The following is a 20,918-nucleotide window of genomic DNA, read 5'->3' as shown; positions in this document are numbered from 1 at the left end:
TGTTTCAATCATTCCAGGGTTGCACTTTGGAATGCTCCCAAAGAATTCACCTTAGCAGCTCCCAGAGAATTCAATACCACTCTAAATAAAATTATTCAACTACTTGTTGAACAAGAACTGTTTGCTTTTACATTTTATGCAGGAATAAACAGTTACACGGTGCATTTCACAGGTTGAGACAGCTGGACGGTATGTTGGAACACTGTAAAGCATCTCAAGGAAAATCTGCTTCATATTCAATCATTTCCCTCCCCCCCCACCTTTTTTTTGTGGTCAGCCAGGTGTCTGACACATGCTGATATCCATTATTATTTTAAGAGTATCCAAACCAGTCTAAGTTCCACATATGTACATGTCCATGTATCTGGAATGGAATACATACTCTTTCAATTCAGGGATGCACCCTGCTTACCTAAGTCCACAGAGTATTAGGTGTAGATTGGCAAGAGCTAGGGCTTAGCGAGTGCACTGTTTGCTTTGGGGCACTACAGGAGTTCAACCAGCCAAATCTCAGTTTGCCACTGAGTGCACTGCAGTGCCTGCAAGGTTGCCACCCAGAGCACTTGTCTGGCAAGCTTCCTGTTTCTTATCCAGCTGGGACCAGTATCCTCATTAGGAGTTTTGCTTGCAGGCATAACAGGAGCCAAGTGAGAAGAATCCCTGCTCCAAGTGGATTTCTGCTGCTTTAATGTATGCTCATTCTTCTGGTTTAGAGAATTTCACTGAATTCAACGGTAGTCACCTTGGAATGCAATAATGCCAGCTTTTGGAATCGCTTAGTTCCCTTTCGCAGTTTTTCCAAAGCAACAGGTAGAGGTAAACAGCTTCCATCTCCTCTTCCCGGTTGATCATTCTCTCATGCTCTGCATCCATAGCTGGCTCACACCCAATACACAGCAATTTCTCCTCTACTATTACTTACCCTGAAGCTACAACAGAAAAAAGCTGAAATTTTAAAATATACAAATCACTCTTTTTGATTTCCTATCACTTCAGCTGCTCTCTGGTCAGCTGTCAGGGTTAGTAGAAGTAGAGGAAAAACTTGCTGCCTGGGGTCAAGAGCAGGCTATGGGAGGGAGAGGACGCAAGGAGGAGGCAGCAGCCATGCTTTTAAATGTAAGGTATTTCACAGAGGAGCTTCACACCCATTTAGTTGTCAGCAAGCTCATGAACTCTGAATTGCTTTGATTCTGAAGCCACAGTACAACAGGTGCACTGCCCTTAAAAAGAACAGCAAACTCAGCAAAATTAACATAAAGCTCCAAATGAATACTAATTTCTAATCTAAATAAGGCATTATACAGGGAAGCAAGCCCAGGTAAGTTGCTTGCCTCTTCCAGAATGGGGACAGAGTTTGAAACTCTAATATAGCCACAACAACCAGAGGTAGGTCACAGTCACAGCAGTACCTTGCTCATCCAGGACTTGCGTTTGCATATAGCTCGCCTGCGTTTTACAGCCTCCCATAGCCTCCTTTGGCCTGCAGACATACACAATACACCCAGTTATTATCAAGACAAAAGAAAGTCACCAAGTAGCCAGCGGCAACCATAAAATCACAACTAGCTTGTCACAGAAAGAATAGCTGCAAGATGCCAACAAAGTAACCCAGGTCAATTTGCTGCTAACAGTGTTGGCGAACCTCTCTAAGATTACGTGCCACAAACAGTGACAAAATGTAGACTTACCAGATTGTTATGTACCAACACCAGTAGGACTTCTGTTGCAAATAAAAATATACACAAAATAATAAACCAAAATATGTATTTTTTAAAAAGTTTACATTGGATTTTCTCAAACAATTTACCTGGTCCTGCACAGGTGGGCATGGGGGCATAGCTGAATGCTCAGTCAGCACTCTCCCTGACAAGAGCTTTATGGGCAAATTTTGTGTCGATACCTGCTACTCCAGTCCCAAGTGCTTGTGATTATCGTGCGCTTATCATGCCAGCAGTTCAGAGTACCACTAGCAGCCTGATTATTACCACCAGACGCAGATGAGCACTGAAATGACTGCCTGTCAGTATGGGAGTGTCAGGAGGCTCTGGAGCCTCCCACACACACACACAAAAGTTGTGTGTGTCATTTTGGATACGTCATAGGTTCGCTATCAATGGAATATTACACTGAAAAGATATATTGCTTAAGCACTTAATGAGCCATCCCAGTAGGAGCCCATCCCTTGTTAAAACACAAATATTTGTATTTTCTCCGCCAATTTTCTCTCGCAATTCTGTGGAGAATTTACTTATAACCAGTGTTTGGTTCCTTAAGTGCCAGCTACAGTCTAATACGTTGCCCACTTGGTCATTCCTCCTGAGTCCAGACAACGAGTGCTGGCAGAAGAGGACAGGATAATTGAAGAAGACATGGTCATGTGACACCAAGCTGGAGTTCTTAAAAGCCTGTAAATTGCAGAAGCAATGAAAGCCTGAGGGATGCAAGGCAGGGCACATACTATTGAATTTCTTAGAAGGACTGAGTCAGAATACGTGGGGTTTTTATTTCATTACAACGAGTCTTCAGGAAGACGCATGTTGGATACTGTATTTGGAGCTTGAAAGGAATAAGAAAGGAAGCTCGAAGGAGCAATGCCCATTGTACCTACCGGGTCGCCCCATGCCAATCTTCTCGAGGTCCTCATTTTTCACGTAATCAAAGTGGGAGAGGCGGGTAACGTTGAGTCGTCGCGGATGCGGACGAAGTACTGCTGTAACTGCACCTCAGTGAGGAGTTCAAGAAGCCACTCTGTTCCCTCATCTGACTGCATGCTCCCACTGAGCTTCTGCAAGAGAGGAAACAGGTCAGAATCCTGAGCAGTCACAGAGCAAGCGTGGCGTAAGGGCCAGCGACAACACCAAGCAAGCAGCTCGGGGAAGGAAGGGCAGCATTCACAACTAGTTGAATACAAGGATGTGGCGTGCAGAGGACTGATAAAGTCACCAAGACAAAAGGAAAAAAAGTTTTTTTTTAGGGTGTCTATGCTTTGGGTGAGTATTTCACATTCTTTAAGGTGAATGATCCCATGGTTGGAGAATGTAACATGTAGCTATTATTAGTGATTACTCCCAGATAGGCTGGGTAGATGTTGAGTGAGGCACTCTCTTTACACTGCCGATAATGACATGAACTGCCTCAGAAGAGCAGAAATGTGACATTCTATTTGTTTAATGCTAACTTGTTTTAAAATACAATAGAACCCAACAAAGTAAAACCCAACATGCTGGAACTATACAGCAGGTCGATCAGGATCAAAAGAGAAACAGGTCATTTTGATTAAGGAGAAGGCAACAATTGTTTGTGCAATCCAAGATAGGAGGGATAGGAGTAAAAAAAACATGTTTCGGGTGTGGGAAAGAAAAATATGGCAAAAGAAACAACAAAATTTAATTCCAGGAATCAGGGATACCTTTCCAATGATAGAGATCCAGCTCCATTTGGAGAAAGTTACATTAGGTTTGCTTCCCATTACAAGCAATGTATGGGGTATGGAACTCTTCATAAACATCTCAATCACTGCTTGTTTCGAACCTCCCACTTTTTCCGGGATTCTGGGCCCTCTGCTAAGTTAGAAAAGTTCCACTGTGGGAAAGAAAGCAAATCTATTCAAAACCCAGAGTTATGACCAGCACATTTTTTTGCTTGTTGACACTGGCACTACCGTTACGAGCCACACATTTTGCTTCAAATATAGGTTTTTTTCCCCCTGCGTGGAACCACTCACAATGACGCATCATTGCCTGACCACTCAAGAGACCCAGCCTGAGTTACGGACAGCACAACACAAATTTTACCTTTTAACTGCCTGAAGAGGAGTGGGATGAGATTTATTATTGACACTCAATGCAAGTGTGCCAGTACCTAAGTCAGAGTAAGAGTGGTCTTCAAGACATGATGTTGAAAAAAGCAATACATAAAACCTCTATGGACACTCACTGATTACCAAACTACCTGGTGATGAAAGGCACGATTGGTACTTCCCAAGTGCCTGGGACAGAAAACCTTATCAACACTAAGCATCAACTGGTTGCAATTTATCCCACTGAATATTCTATCTATCACCCTGAACCTCAGGTCCTACTGCCTTGGTGAATCTAAAACTATTGGTCTGGGTTCACTTTGTGTGTCAGTCTGGTGCAGTGGTAGCAATCTCATCTCTGAGTTAAAAGTCACATAGTCTAAACTGACACTCCAATGTAGTGCTGGGGGGTGTTGCATTGTCGGAGGTGCTGTCCTTCGGATGAGCTCATCCATATAGAACCTCTGCTTCTCTCATATCCAGGTCCAAGTGCTTAAATATTGGATGAATCAACCTCCACCATGGCCACCATAGCTGGAAACATGAAATTCACTGCTGGATTTTTTAATTCTAAATGTTTTGTTTGTGCTTGGATAATGCAAGTTTACTCACTGAGATGACATCAAATAGAATCAGGAATGGAGAGCCCATGCAAAAAGGAATAGAAAGGCTCTCTGCATTCCTGTCATTACATCAACCAAGTTTACCTAAGCTTTATTAGCAGCCTAGTATATCAAAGCCCTTTATTTATGCCTTCACAAACATTATCCCAACCTATTGGCCAAGCAGGATCTGACCCAGGTTTCATATACAGTACATAGGATAGCAGAGAACAGCTGACAGACCACTCCTCTTCAGCTCATGTAGCTCTCACTGCACGTTAAATAATTCTTGTGTCCTCAATAGATAGCAGAAAACCTGATTATTTCTCTTCTCCTTAGCTAAGGAGCATGGATCCAAATTGTAGCCCCCTACTGCTCCCCAAACTGACATCAGATAACTGAACACAAGACCCTTCCTGGACAGAGGAGGAAGCTGTGTGGTGATGAATAATAATCTATACAGTATCAGGATAAAACGAGAAGTGAACCAAGCAGAGAAAAGTGGCCATTCTTACTGACTGAGATGGTGCTGCTGGAAAATATAAATGTCCGTAACACTACCCTGAAGTAAATCACCTGCTCTATACATTTAGGTCCCGATATCTTCACATGCTGACACACAGCAGGTCCCTGGACTTAGGTTTCAGAATCTCCGGTCAAATCACGCTTCATCAGCAACCCAAGGCTAAACACACCTCGGGCACTGTAAAGGTCAACTCCCGAGCCAGACTCCAAAATGCAACACATAGGACAGAAGCCAGTGACTATAAACGCTACCAGTCCACAGATCTAAGGCCAGGCAACATGCCGGAATCTCCATTAACCCATCTCGACCAGAAAAAAGTCACGCACAAAATGTTTTTTTTTAAAATGAAAGTATCACAATTTGAGAGTTTGTTTCATATTATATACACACACACACGTATATATCCACATGTCTTCCTATAAGTTTCTATATTATCATAATATTCATCATATGCGTTTGGAATGTATGCTGTGGGAAAATTCAGAGTTTGGTGTGGAACCGAGCCACAAATACCAGGAAGATCCTATTTGATCCATGCTCCACACTCAGTTATCTGATATCAGGCATGGTTTCTGCTCTGGACCGCGAGGCAATGACTCCTGCTAAAAAGAGCATATGATTTCTGGTGATTGTATGATGGGGCTCATTTCATCACTCAGTTTTTCTTCATCAGTATAAAGCCCGTTAACCATGACTGTGAAAATTCAGGAACAAAAATGACCTAACAATGGTACCAGATACAACTGGAAAGAATTTGAACAAGCATTTTCTCATTGCCACCATCCAAAATAACAGGAGTTCAGACGTACAGTGCTTGTTGTTTTGCTACAGTTCTAATGTGACGACTCTCAAACGTAACTCTTTATAAACCGCAAGAGCATCCCTTGAATAATGGTCCGCAATCTGGAAAGCTTTTCTAACCACTGCTCTCTTACTCGGAAATAGGACAAAAGGCAATGTCAGTTATTTGATAAGTGAACTCTAGCTGACCACCATAGTCATTGTTCCTCTGAGCATTTCTCTGTGTCTGCTCAAGCTCCAAATCCACTGTCATACATGGTCTCCCTCCTCCCTGCATTCTCAGAGAATTAAACTCAAGCCTCATTCCAGTTTCTTCAATCTTCCTTGCGATCTCAAGGCTATGGAACTCCTTACCTCCTTCAGACTCCATTCTTCCTATAACATACAGCTTATAAAACTCAAGTTTGGCATAATTTAACCACTACTTGATTTATCTAGTCTTCCCTCCAACCTGCTTCAATGTTTGGTTTGTCCTCTATTACGGTGCCTTGGCCTTTTACTTAAACAGCTTTTTTTAAAAAAAAGAACCTGAGGAATCAACCAGCTAATACAAGCTGATAAATAATCCTCTTATCATTTAAACACAAAATTTAGACCATTAGTCCAGACCACAAACAAGTCAATCTTTCCAAAACATACCAAAACAGGAGCCAAAATCCGCAAAATATTAGAAGCTGTGCGAAGTATAAACACGGATCACTTCCTCAGTATGTTTGGCTGTTTAAGAGTCAGATTTTTTGGTCAGCGCTAAATGTGAGATAACATCTTTGCCCAAAAAAGGAACTGAATTTAAAGTCCACCTTCAGAAAAATAATTTCAATTGATTCTTTCCACCTCCAGTTTTACAGTCTAGTTTTCAAAACAATTCAGCCATACCAGTTTCCATAAATACATCGCTGTTTCCCAGACAGGTGATACAGAAAGGAACTAGTGTTTTTAAAGTTGATTTAGTGCCTCCCACAAACCAGGAAAACCAAAGTCTAACATTGGGTCAGGAAATGGGAAGTACCCTCGGAAGAGGAGAAGTCACAGAACAACCTTGCCTTCAAATGCAAACAAAACGTGTTCGTCTTCTCCCACGTCCTGGGAGAGATCTGTCTGAGGATCAGTGTCTGCCAAGAACAAAGACAGCAGTGAAAACCCTTTTCATTCACTGCTGTGCAGACCTCAGCTCATTCAGTCTTAATTGGTTCCTGTGGCTGGAGTCTGGGCCTGAGCGATGATAACAATCTCCACTTCCGATTCTCCTCTTCTGCATGTTCATTGTTATTGGTGTGCAGGGGTCAAGAAGGCAGGACCCCAGTTTACCAACCTCAGGAAGGGGTAGAGGGTGGAGGATTTAGCCCAGGCGGTCAACCACCGCAGGCACGAGTCCTGAATTCAGCTGCAATCTAAGCGTAGATTCATGGTGTTTCTGTATCCGGACTCTTTACAAGATAAAGAATAATACAAAATTTTCTACCATCACATCAAAGCCTCTAGAACTGAACTTTTTGGGCTAATATCTGACCTGGAAATCCCAGTAGCTTGCATGTGTAGCATTAAACATCTGTAAAACCGTCTTCTGTGAAATTCAATTGATTCTTTTAGCACATGTACAGTATGATGTACGGAACATTTAATTTAAAATCCAATCGTCTTCACATAGAATACAGATTTATTTTACTCTCCAATGTTCACCCCTCCACAAGAGACTGACTAATACTGGGCTCCGATTCTCCATCAGGAGACACTGAAAGGAAAAAAATATCAGAAATGGGAGCTCTACCTGATTAAAAAAATAACAAATACTGTTGCACACCTAACTGATGCCCCAGCTGAGATCAACTAACACAGACAAGGGATTGAATATAAATGAGCCTCCCAAATCTGTACTACTGACAAATCATCTGTGTTACAAAGATAGAAAAATATTTGTAATAAAAACTATAGCAAGAAAGCCAGCCAGATTCAGAAATTATACCAGTTTGGCTTGGTACTTGAATTATAAAATCGATGGAATATCAGCACAATGCACCCCCTGGAGCACTGTCTGAAGACGTGCAACATTTCAGTCAATCATTTGCAGAGTAAAGAATAATCATCCTACAACTAAATCCAGAAGTCTAAGGACACCAACCCCTGCCCCAGAATATTTGTTACTGCTTCCGATTATCATGTAACCCAGGGACAGGATTACGCAGCCTCCAGACTCCAGATTGACCTCTGGCCACAGCCTGGACTCTACAAAGATCTTTTACTGATCCAGGAAATTGTTTAAGTGAATCTCCTTAAGCGAGATCCTTTGCACTTGTCCAAGTTTATGTGAAGTTTATTTTTCTCGGTGAAACCTTGGGAGTTTCATTGAAGATCTATTCAAACTTCAGAAAAATGTACCAAATACACAATCTATCAACTATACATTTCATCAACTATGAATCGCATCTACCTACAAACTGTGATTGTTTTTTTTTAAGTGTTCCACTGAAAATATTTAAAGGAGAAAAAGATTAATTCAGATTACCCCATAATTAGAGGAGTCATCTAACCAAACGCACGCACTCACGGGCACACACGCACAACTGCCAGTGTCTCTCAGTGCTCCTTTGTGTATCTTTTATGTTGTGAATATGCTGCTCAAAGGGCCCTTTCAGCAAGCAATTCGTACAGAAGGTTCTCCTGTAGCAGTGTACTGTCCCGAACTCTCTGTCCTCAGACATTGAATTCTGACTCCTGTTCACAACGTCAGTATGCCAGAACGTGCTAACCAAATTTCTGCTTGCTGTGCTAGGGCCTTGAAGAGTAAAACATGGAACCAAAAGAGCTCCGATAAACACAAACAGTTATATGTGTTTGCTTCCTTTGAACACCAAATGAATTCCACATTGCTGTGCTAAATGCAGCCTGCTATTTGAAGATCACAGCAACTCAAACCTTCATTGCCAACTGATATCCCTGTTGCCAAAGCTGTTATTAGATACGGAGGGGAAGAGGAAGAGGTTCCAGTTGAAATTCGGAACTTAATTGAATCTCAGCCAAGTCAGATCATCCATTCAACACACATAAATGAGGCAGAAACACTTGCACCGTCATGAAATGCACCAATGTAGGGGCAGACCAGGTTTGCGTTAGACTCAATGGAATCTTTCACTTGTTAGTTCACCCACTTGCTAGAATAAATTGCACCTACTGCAAAGAGGGTGCAAATTAGTGTAATAATATACAGACCGACTATGAAAGAGAAAAGAGCACTCAAAACAAGGAGGCAGACAATGCAAGGCATCATTGCTAAAAAAAATGTATAATTATACAAACAAATCAAATTTCTGTGGATTCAAAAAATGCATGGCATTCATGATTTTGCATTAATCCTAATCAACCAAATGTATCAATGAAACAATCTGCAGCGAAATGCTAAAGTAGCAATGTCTGAGTTTTCATCAATTGCACCTATGAAATGGACACAAATATAGTAAACAATTATCAGAATGTAACGCGCTTTCCCTGACACGTTGTGAGTCGCTTGTTGGATATTACTCTTCACTGAAGGAGAGCATTCCTCTCCGTGGAGTCCAATCTTCATTTTTTTTCATTGGCCACCTTTCATTGTAACACTTCATTTTTCAATTCACAGTTTAGCACAGTCCTTTGATCCAGTTACTGTATGCAGTCCTTTAATTGGCCAACTCTTTCTTTACAATGCACCACACCTTGTGAAGAGTTTTGAGCTTCGCTGGCTGGCTGAACAGATGAAATAAGTTGACATTTAACAACCTTCAAACTAGATCTTCAATTTTAGGGTTTCAGTTTCCTCAATCCCATTAAGACCATGGCTTGAATCCAAATGATCCATGAACATTGGAGCTATGGCCTGTCCATCTAGTCCCTCACAATTGTTCCATGGCTTTGACATTTTAACAGCACTAAATAAAGCAAGTGTGTTCAGTGTTCCCAGGTCTCCCAAGGATAGCCTGAGAACAAGGTATTTGATCTCAGTAGGATTGGCACTGATTGTGTTTATACTGCAGCAGATACAAACCCACAGTCTCTGTAACTCTCCCCAAAGTAGTTAGAGGCTAGACACTCGAGACCAATTTATTCTGCACCAAATTTCTTCCAAAAACACATCAATTGACAGCCAAATGTGCTGCATAAATGGAGCTCATCTTCATTTGATCAGCACATCATTTATAACAAAAAGACACATAGTGGTGATAATATATTAATCCTTGCAACTGAAATATATATATATATACACACACACACTTACTACAATGTCTAGTGACTGTATTTTTAGGAAAATGTGGCAACTAACTTGCACACAGCAATGTCTCACAAATAGCCATGAAGTGAATGACCATTGTTATCTGGGGAATTGTTGGCCAGGACACCCGGGGAAACTTAATCCGTGTTTTGAACAATGCCATTGGTTCTTTATCGTCCATCCGAATCAGCAGATGAAACCAGGTATAATGTTTCATGCAAAGGACAGCAACTCTGACAATGTGCTGCTTGAACCCACAACTTTTTGACTCAGAGGCGACTGTGCTACCAACCAAGCTGACAACCACGATAGAAGTACATTATTCCTGAAAAGCTCAGGTATCAGGATTGTCTTTGTCACTCAATTCTGCCTCCTATAGCTGGACCACAGGGTGAAGCAGCCAAGGAGGCAAGTCATCAAGGTGTACAAGAGGAGAAATTGCTTACATAGCATTGAAATTGCTAACTGCTTCTTGCATCAGATTGGTTGCTTAACTCTACCTCCACACCCACTGACCCAACTCACCCTGGCTTCCCAAAGAAACAAACAACAACATTAACAAATTACATTTCTATAGCACTTTTCACGTTGGAAGTACGCCCCAAGAATCCTGTAAGCTGAGCCCAAGGAAGATTAATAATGATGTATAGTCAGCCCTTTTTCAAAACAGCCAGGTGTTCATCTTTTGAAGAGAAGACGTTCACAGTAGGAGGAAACAACAGTGATAACTTGGTGTTTGACCTTCAGTTATGCTGTCCAGTATCAATTTAAAGTTAACTGCTCCTTGGGACAGTAACCCGAGCAGGGTAAGCTGACATCTTAGCCACAGACTTAGCACTGCATCTGCTGCTCCTGCTCAGCACGGACTTCCTCTGTACTCGTCAGGGAGGCTCCTCTTGGCCATTCATCACAGAGAGCAGGAGGCAAAGTCACACGTGGGATGGATTTACTTACACATGTACAGGATTAACCCTTTCACATGTGCCACAGGCCAATCCATTCAACATTTCCTTTGCATGCAATGCTGTCTGAAAAACGTTCAGGTTTACTGAGGTTGATGGGGGTGGGGATAAGGGAAAGAAAAGAGAAACTGCATTAAAAGTGCAAAAGTTTTATAACTTCCTCCAATAGTGTACATACATGAACTTGACAAAGTTTTACAGTTTCCTCCCAAGTAAGTCTGTCAACGTGGCTTCCAAATCTCTCTTGCAACATCTTATTAAATTGAGGTTTATTGTGTAATTTCTGGAGTAACAGAGGAAAGATCTGATTCAATGAAAGGTGTATTGCAAATACAGATCTCCTTTACCATACCTGCCTTTGACACGGACGTGAAGCTAACAAAATTCTGCTTAGTCCAGAATTATGCGGGAACACACTAGCCTAGAAACCCACCAAATGGGCTTCAAGTTTCATTAGCTGATCAAGAAACATTGGGCGTGCACTAAACACTGCTTTGAAGCACGAAGGATGCATTTTGCCCACATAGTAAAGCATAGTGTTGTCACTGTTCTGCAAAAGCAGCCCACGAACCTGGGCTGTATGTGGCACATTTCACACTGTACAAATGAATGTGCTCTATGAGGATGCAGGAGGTTTCACATTGCCATTCTCACATTCTGCACAAACAGCAGCTGACAGTCACAAGTACTGAATCCTTGACAGCACGGCTGCCAGGACATGGAGCCCACCATAAGGCGTCAGCCATTGGACCATTCAACATCTCTCCAGGGAGATACTTTCCTACAAACCAAGTTAACAAACCAGACCAATACTAATATACTCTTAAACACTAACAAACATCAATGCCAATGGGGAAAAATAAAAAGGAATGGGGTTCAGTCTGCTCCTGTACATAGTACATGACCGGTGAAAGGAGTGGGATTGATGGGCTAATTTTTTTTCTTGTTCTATGCCTTCTCTTACCCTACTAGATTTATCTTGCCTTCTCATTTCAATCTTGTTGGTGCTTTGCACTATGGGCCTTGGCACTTCACTGAGGTTTTGATAATAAAATAAATCTTTCAGATCATGGACTGCTCCCATCTGCTCTGCACCTGTCTCTACGCAATCTCAAAACCTCAGCTCCTTTCTGATGTGTTAAGCGTTTAATTTCCTGCCCTCAGATGGCACTCACACCATATGCATTCCAGATGCAACTGTCAATACATCTCCTTGGCAACATATTCATCCAACAAATATACAATGCTCATCCTTGATGTCCACCAGAACAGACTGACAAGACGTTTGGTTTAATGTACGAACCAAAGGAGGACCTTAAAATACTGCACTGGAGTATCAGCTGGAACTAACAACAACAACAACTTGCATTCATTATAGCACCCCTCAGGCAGGGTAGCATCCCAGAGCGCTTGGTAGTGACGGAGCACAAACTTCAGATCCAAAAGCGGGAGGGATACTAATTGAGCCACAATGGCATCTACGTTAGAATCAGATTCAGCTGCAATATTAATCCAGGTGAACAATTAACTGGTAAAGTACTGGAGGAACCCATGGCATCACATCACAAGTTAGTGACTTCAGAAAAGGAGGAAAGGGGGGAGTATGGTGTGCAAGGTAGGGGTTAAAGTAAAAATATTCAGATTCACCGAGCATCTTCCAGTTATTATTCAACTGATCATTTTGGAGAGTGAGCCTTGTTAACATTGTTTTCACATAAACAATGCTAGATTCAGACCTGTGCCTGGAGGGAGCAGCACTGGAATCAAGCCATAGACTAAACAACTGTAAATGGAACCCAATTGGAGCCTAATCAAAATAACAGTCTGCATATAGTCTGTTCAAAATAACCTCCGCCTCAAAGGGAAGCCATGACCATGGAACTGGTCAGGCAATTCTTTTTCCGGTGCTCAGAAATGACGTAATTCATGCCCAAATCAACACAATCCTGAGGTTATGTCATTGTGACACTCACAGGTGAGGATATTATAAAGAAAATGGCATAACCTGAAATGGGATTGTTGCTTCCCTTTCAATCCAACCTTGTTTCCGTTGTTGTTAATTCTCTCCATGTGGGTCAGGCAGCACCAAACGTTGTTGTGCTTCAAACTATGAAGATGACTGACCCTCTCTAATAGAGCATAAATAACCACTTACACTGTCAGGGCCAACGACAAAGGCTGAGCAAAGTCACATTAATCTACAAAGCCAAGTTCTTTGTATACAGTCACTTAATCAGTTATAAAGACAGCTCAAGTGCTTCTCTAAACACCATCTCCTCACTGAATGACCCGGAAGGCCCAGTTGTGACAAAAATCTAAAGTGAGCAAAATTCCAATGTTTGCAGTTGTTTCCAGTTCTTTCAGATTGAAATGTCTGAAATTGGCTGAAACCTTTCCTCAAGGCAATCTCTGCATATTGATCAGCAACAATCCATCAACCACTGATGAATTTTTCTGTCACTACTAGGAATCTACTTTAGGATTACTGCTCTCTCCAGTTGGTAACATCTGTTTTTAGAACAGGATATGTCCCTTTATTGAGGAAAGAGTTTGATTTGCTGTCGGTATAAATGTTACATTTCACACTGTCCCTTTATTAGGAAAAATCAGATATAAGAGATTTGATAGTGAAGAATGAAGGCAAGTGTTATTTTCTAAACAAAAAATGTACAGTTCTGCAGTGAGACTGAACTAAACTTAGAGGTTATTAAAAATCACTAACATTCTTTCAGACAGAGGTCAGTTCAAAGTTTGCCCTCTGAAGGGCTTCCCACGTATTGAAATAATGTTATGGCCTTCAGTGGCTTCCTTATAGCATTGTGCCCACAAGCCCCACCACCAAGCCAAGGGATTTGCACATGCTGCTCTGAAACCTCCATTGCCCAAGCCACATTGACCAGTGAAAACAGCCTGGAATCTACGCAGGTGGGTGGGAGGAGGCGGTGTTACAGACATTTCTTTCTTTGGTTGAGTCAGTGCCGATATTCAGTGATCTCAAATGTGTGCATGGCATTCCTGAATAGTATCTTAACGCTGGCCTGTTGGCGGAAAAGCATTTTGGGTGCAGCAGGCACTTTCAAACATCTCTACATTTTTAACAACGGCTACAAACATTGCCTGTCTTCACAATACCCAATCCCCCCACAGCAACCACCCAATAGAAAAGACCAGCTTACTTTATAAATATGAAAACGTGCCAGGAACGGAATAGATCTCTTCAGCTTGTTGAAGCGACGCATCCTGGAGTTATGTTATGTTTACTCTCTCAGACGCTTTTAAAAGGCTCTCCCACTGAACAGCTCCAGAACTGGGACTTATCCATGCCACGGTCTATCGAGTTAAAATTCCTCAACTTCTCGTGAGAATGAAAACTGTGATTTCTTTGAGGAGGTGCAATTCTATATCCAAACATGTTTTGTTGAATTTGAAAGGCACAAATGGCTTGACATGCTCACTGTTCGACCAACTTGTTTTTGGTCTTTGCAATAAGTATCAATTCTCTGATAACATTCGCCTCCAAGCTGCCGTACACTGCAAGTGTCTAGCAAGCACTAAATAGGAAAACTGTACAGCTCTGCTATTCAACTGCAGCTCAGTCTGGACAGAAGCCAGGAGGTCAATATTAACTGGAGGATGGAGAGTTCATTTCCTGTGGGCCCCTCAGCTGATGGTTTAACAAGGCAATTCTCCACGCCCCCTCACATACCACCCCCCACCAACCAGGACAGGAGCACACAGGATAAAGCAGTGCTGTACTCAGTCCCTATGGTTGAAACTGGGCAAAATTAATCTGTAGTTTCTTGTCTACAGCTCCCAGAAAAATGGATAAGGGAGGAAAAAGTCTTGACCAACCTCCCCCCCCCCCCCATAAGAAGCCCCACTCCCTACTACCTACGCAGATTATAAAGGGCATATCGCAAGAAACTGTTCAGCAAAAATCTTTGTAGAGAAATAGAAGAGCCATCTGCTACTTTCATTAAATTGAGGTCATGTTCAGTGGTACAATAAAGTGCTTCGAGGCGATTTATGTCAAAGCATTGTGAGTTTGCAAACAAATATAAAAACATTCTTCATACATTTTAACAGGAAGATGGAGGGCTTTCAAAGATTTCATCTTTAGGCAAGCTTCTCTCTGGACTATGAAAGGACAAGAGGTCATTCTGCTAACTACATTTAATAGGTTGCAAATATTACTGTGATACACCAAACTTCGCAAATAATTTATTTCTATGTTTAGTTTCTTCACTCACTAATTTAATTCTGAGATTGCAGTTCCCGTCATACTCCTATCGCAGGTACTGTGTAGCTCTGAATTACTTATAAAACAATGCATTAAATACAAATAGTTTCAATTCTATACTTCGATACTATATTCCTAAATACAGTGCATTATTTATCTATCTTCCTGGTGGTGGGAGAGGTAAGCAGGATCTCCGAGAATGTCAGAATTAGGTCAACTCTCTGCCGGTCCCGAGTCAGGGCAGGTCAGCAGTGCTCCAGGGTACTATTGATAACAGACTAGCCAGGACTTGGAAAGGCAGACCAGCCACCTGGAGCAGGGATTCTTCTCACTTAGCTCTGGTTAACCTGCCAGCCAAAGCCCAAACAGTTAGGATAAGCAGTAGGAAGCTTGCCAGACAGTGCTCTGAATTTCAAGGTATGCGGTTTTACCTAGTTAAATTGCAGCAATAGCCTAAAGCACATTCTGGGGTCCCTAAGACCTTGATGTCTCATGCCAACCTGCACCTAATACTCTCCTAATGAGGTAAGCAGGGTGCATCCCAGAGAAAGTGCACATTCCGTTCTAGCCACAGGGAAATTTTCCATGTGTAGGCGGCATATGTATGTAGAACTCAGTCTGGTTAAGATTTTTTTTGGTCATCCGAGTGTCTGACATATGCGGTAACCCATCACTATGTTCATGAGTATCCAAACCAAACTGAGAATTCCATGCAACACGTGGAAATTCCAGAGGAAGATTGTTGGAATGGAATGTACATCCTGCTTATCTAATTCCAGAATATATTCGGTGCAAGTTGGCAAGGCCCAAGGCTTGGGGACCCCAGAGCTTGTGTTGGGGTAGTGCTGGAGCCTGACCAGCTAAAATTCCATAGCTGGCCATTGTTATTGCTGTGTGACAAGCTTTCCCACTGCTATTCCAGCTAGAACCACCCTACTCCTTAGGGCTTTGGCTTGCAGGGTTAACAGGAGCTGCTATTCCAAGTCCTGCCGATGAGCCAGGCTGGCTGAGCTGTCACCAGCAGTGCCCTGGAATACTGCAGACCCTCCTGCCAGGAACCAGACTACCGAGACTGCTAAAGAGGGCCGGCTTGATTCCAACATTCCTTGCCAGTTCAGCTCCAAGGAGACCATGCTTACCTTCCCTCCCACCCCCCCAAAAGAGGACAGTCACCAGTTGGCTGTTCAACATCTGAGAATCGTGGGTTTGAGTCCTCACTAGGTGGATGGTAGGTTTCTGGACCTCCCTGCAAGCTTCCAGGTGGGCAACATATCTCAGCATGAAATGTGTGAGAGCATTTCAACTAACAACAACAACTTGGATTTATATAGTGCCCTTCACACTGGACGGATCTCAGAGCTCACTAGGTTCCTGTCCACATCTCAGGCACACTTCCACTTCCCATTGAGCGATGGTTTCACCAATTGAAGGTGCGGAGTTTAAGCAGCAGCTGCTTGCCTCTCTGCAAGCTAATCAAGATGGATTCCAGGCACTGGATGTACAAAAGTGTGTTCACGAACTAGGACTCCAGCTAACAGCTTCCAGGAGCTGTCGCCCCAAGACTCAGAGTTTCCTCATTAGCTATCTGGCGGACATCTGCCTTCTCTTAAGCATGGTGATGAGTTTCCACACTCGGCTGATAAAACAAAATTCTTAGATGTTTCAGTCCTTTACACAGTACATTATATCCTAGATACTTTAATCCTTTGCATAGCACATAATATCCGGATACTTTAGACCTATATACATTGCACTAAATCATAGATACTTCAGTTTTAACTATACGCAATATACATAATATCCAGATAACCTGTCCTGTACACAGTGTACGATATACCAGATACCTCAATCACTCTTCTTTGTAAAAGTCAACTCACGTTATTCAATGAAACTGGGATAGTGTAGAAATCCCCACTTGTCTAGACTTTAATGGGATGGTTAGTTTTTAAAACAAAAAAAATTGTCTGAACCTTTTGAGAATGTAAAGCACACAAAAAGTCTGTTTTTAAAAGGAATTTTTCCCCATTAAGTTTTGTTCTTTATGGTATGGAGACATGTGTTACCAGCAGTAATGCAAACCCCAACTCAAACCAAGACCCTCCTACGTACAGCTCTGCCAGTGTTCAGTTTTGAACTTGGAAACTCAGAAGGGAAATACAATACAAACGACTTTACATTTATACAGTGCCTTTCATGTCGGGAGATCATCACAAAACGCTTGAACAGTCCAAGATGTGGTGGGGAGGAAAAACGATGGCCAAATGCACAGTCAAAGAGGAAGGTCTTGAGACAGGTCTTGAAGGAGATGAGGGATGGGGTGACTCCGGCCAGGGTGGAATTCCAGAGAGTGGGGACAAATAGGCTGAAAGTCCCACTGTAGATGGTGAGGCGGGTGAGGCGAGGAATGTTGAAGCTGGACTGTGCCCACTGAGCAGAAGAAGAGGACAGGTTGGTAGAGTTTGAGGAGGTCCAAAGGTACGGTGTGGCAAGACCAAAGGGATTTAAAGGTTAGGATGAGGATTTTGAACTCCGCTGAGGGATAGGGAGCCAAGCGAGGTTGGGGGTGATAGGCTCACTGAGCCCAGTGTGGGAAAGGACACAAGCTGCAGAGTTCTAGATAGTCTGCAGCTTGTGAAGGGAAGAGGCAGGTAGCCCAGCAAGTAGAGAGTTGGCATAATCTAGCCTGGATGTGATGAATGCAAGAGAGAAAATAGGTCAAATCAGAGATGGAATAAGGAACATTTGAAACAGTTCAGGAAGGTAGAAGAAAAAAAGAAATAAGGAAGCAAGACAGGCTTTTTCACCCAGGAAATACTGTACTTGAATGGAAGAAGTTAAAAGCAAATTTCTGAATGGGAGATTATAAATGGGTTAAAGAGGCAACTAATAGGTTTCGGGGCGGGAAGGATTGAAGGATATGGGAAGAACTTGAAGTTGATCTAGTAAAAATGGAACGAATAGGTCTTTTCCTGTTCTCAAAGGTTTTTATGTAAAGAACACAGTTGGAGGAGCTGATTAAGGCAGATGCTATTAAAACCGCAGGATATAACTAGAAGCTGGTTGAGCAGGGACCAAGTGCGCAAAAGCAAGCAGCCATTTCAGAAACAAAACTTGGTTTGGAAAACTACACTGAAGCAGGGCTGAAAGGCTGTGGTTGACACCCTGTCAGGCCACTTGCAGTACCCTAATTGCTGCCCTGGGCGGCTAATGTTCCTGGTTTCGGGCTTCGCTTAGCAATTGGGTTTATTTTTCCTGAAACCGAAAACCTGACGTCAGGCCAGGACGACTGACACAACACCAACAATTATACAGTACTTCAAAGCACCAATTCAATTGTTTTTATAGGCAACAGCTGACAGTGTATGAGAAAGCGGTGCAACACTCTATAACCATATGAAAGGATTCAGGAGCAACAATAGCCAGCAGCAGTCACAACAGGGTGGCAAAATTAATCAGTTTGCAACAGTCCCTCTAATGCAAGCCATTTGACCAGCTCCCTACACGCACATTAGGAGCACTGTTCTCTGTAGTTAGAGCAAGATTTCAATAAGTAATACTGGAATTCAAATCATTAATCTGGTACTACACAATTTACATATAATTTGTAAAAAAAAATGCATTTTAGATTAAATAAATTACCCCTCCAGCCCAAACCATCTTACAAATGAACAATGCTGTGGCACAGTACACAAAGGGTTGGGCACACCGCTGGTTAATATACACAGGACCCCTTTCAACCCCTCATTTGCATCCCCCCTCCATCCAACCAAACTGTAGCAATCAAAACTAAACACACAACCTAGAACCTTAAATACACACCTTTCTCACTGGGTCAAAAGCTGTGGCCGACTCCCTGCCAAACCCATGTGCACACCCTAATTGCCACCCTAGCTGAAATCAGCATACTCAGCAGAAATCTAACCCGGGTCCACCTGGTCAGAATGGCTCAGTTTCTCACTGGATAAACTTGCTGAGCTGATCAGTCCACCATCTGGAACCATTCCCTGAAGTTAACATTTAGATCCCAAATCTCAAAGGCTGAGCTGAAAGATTTTTTTAAAAACAAATGGAGAAGATTACATTTAAGTAACACAGGAAACTCTCGAGACATCCCTCTTCTCTTCAGTGTTCCCAGCCGCTGCACACCGACCTGCTAAACTTTCATGTTTACTCGCCTGTCAGCAGGTTCCTGTGAACTTTCAGAAGGAAATTGAATTACACCTACCACCTGGGCGCAGCAAAACAGTGAGCTTCCTGACAAGTCATTCGTTCAAAACCCCAGTGTCACTTTAACATCGAGAAACAATGACTTTAAGAACTAGACCCATGTTGACAAAAGCAAGCATCAATTCTCCTGAAGCAGAAGGAACCGGTAACCACCCACACCCAACAGCTGGACTGCATAGAAACATCTGCTTGAAAAACTAGAAACTATTTCTTCTCAAGCCGCTAAGCATCATACTGCTAAATATCACCACCAAGTAGGTGCTAGAGCAAACTGGTTAAGGCACAAATAAATGACCTCCTGGTGTATCCAGTTTCGCACTGTTAGAAAGAATTTCATTGGCAGGTTATTTATAATTAAAAAACACCATCAATTGTCTCCGTTCCATTCTTCAAAAAATTATTATTGTGAGTATACAATTCCATATACATCAACCACCCTCTGAGTGACCAGTCTTCATGTCGGAGCCTTGACTATTTGACCGTGGAGGTAATTATAGCTAGCCCGATCCTAAGCTCACCCAACAAACACATACAATTATGTTCCAGTCAAGGCTACTGGACAGTGATCAGAATTAATCCCCACCCCACCCCTCAAGGGGATTGAACTAAATTCTAGCACTCCTCCTGCTGCCTGATGATCAGGTAAGATCATCTAACTCAGCATTGACTGACACGCTGAAAGTTACTTTTATTATGGCAACACATACCCCATTGATACTTAAAAAATGTTTGACACAGGACCAGAATTCTTCCCTCATCTCTCTGCAGACCACAAGCTTGATCTCCTCATCCTCTTTCAGCCAAGACAGGCTCTGCCAGAGATGTTTGCAACCACCACTTCACAATTAACCAACCAATCGACACTGGAATTAGAGTGACAGGCAGTTTTGCACCTAAATCTAAGACATTCCTGCAAGAAGTTAATTAGCATCTCTGCTGTCTGAGTAACCAAGCTACTTCAATTGTTGCAGCATCATAGTGAGTGTGACATACATTTGTTTGGTTAAGGGCCTGCATCTTACTGAATTGTATTTGAGGGTATCCAAAACTGGAAATTCAGAGACTTTCAGAGGGGTTACTCGTAAACTGTTCATCTGGATGATTGCCTAGTTCCTGTACATTCAATCACTGAGGCCAAGAACAGTTAATGAAGCAACAATGTGCTGCTCTTATACACCCCATTTCATCTGTAGCTGCCAGCATTCAAACAAAAACAACAACAAATTGGATTTGTAAAGCGCCTTTCACGTTGGGAAGAAGCCCCAAGGCACTGGAACTTTCAAGATTTAGCACAAAGTTGGAAAGGAGTCCGATAGTACAAAGACTTGTCTCGTCATCAGAATTTAATACCTATGAAAATCTGAATATGTATGAAAATATGCACAATGGAGTGAGCACCTGGTGAGGAAATGGGAATGCAGTAGAGTAATCAAAGGAAGGCCAGCATCACTCCCTGGTGCAGGACTATTCCTGAGGAGCCAGGAGCACGACACCAGTTGGAATCATAAATAATAATCC

General features: G+C 42.4%; 1 protein-coding gene across 1 annotated transcript in view; it reads right to left on the bottom strand.

Annotated features, from left to right (window-relative positions):
• tnk2b (tyrosine kinase, non-receptor, 2b) overlaps window positions 1-14,467 on the bottom strand; it is a 31,990-nt gene extending 17,523 nt beyond the window's left edge. Inside the window, 4 exon segments of the mRNA XM_007900565.2 lie at window positions 1,410-1,480; window positions 2,609-2,683; window positions 2,686-2,785; window positions 14,110-14,467. Coding sequence (XP_007898756.2) covers window positions 1,410-1,480; window positions 2,609-2,683; window positions 2,686-2,785; window positions 14,110-14,172 — 309 coding nt within the window. The 5' untranslated portion in view covers window positions 14,173-14,467.
• Window positions 14,468-20,918: the final 6,451 nt, after the last annotated feature.

The sequence above is a fragment of the Callorhinchus milii genome, unplaced genomic scaffold (genome assembly GCF_018977255.1).
Source record: "Callorhinchus milii isolate IMCB2004 unplaced genomic scaffold, IMCB_Cmil_1.0 Scaffold11, whole genome shotgun sequence".
Lineage (NCBI taxonomy): Eukaryota > Metazoa > Chordata > Chondrichthyes > Chimaeriformes > Callorhinchidae > Callorhinchus > Callorhinchus milii.
Note: the sequence above shows the minus strand (reverse complement) of the source record. Positions and strands in the feature narration are given on the sequence as shown.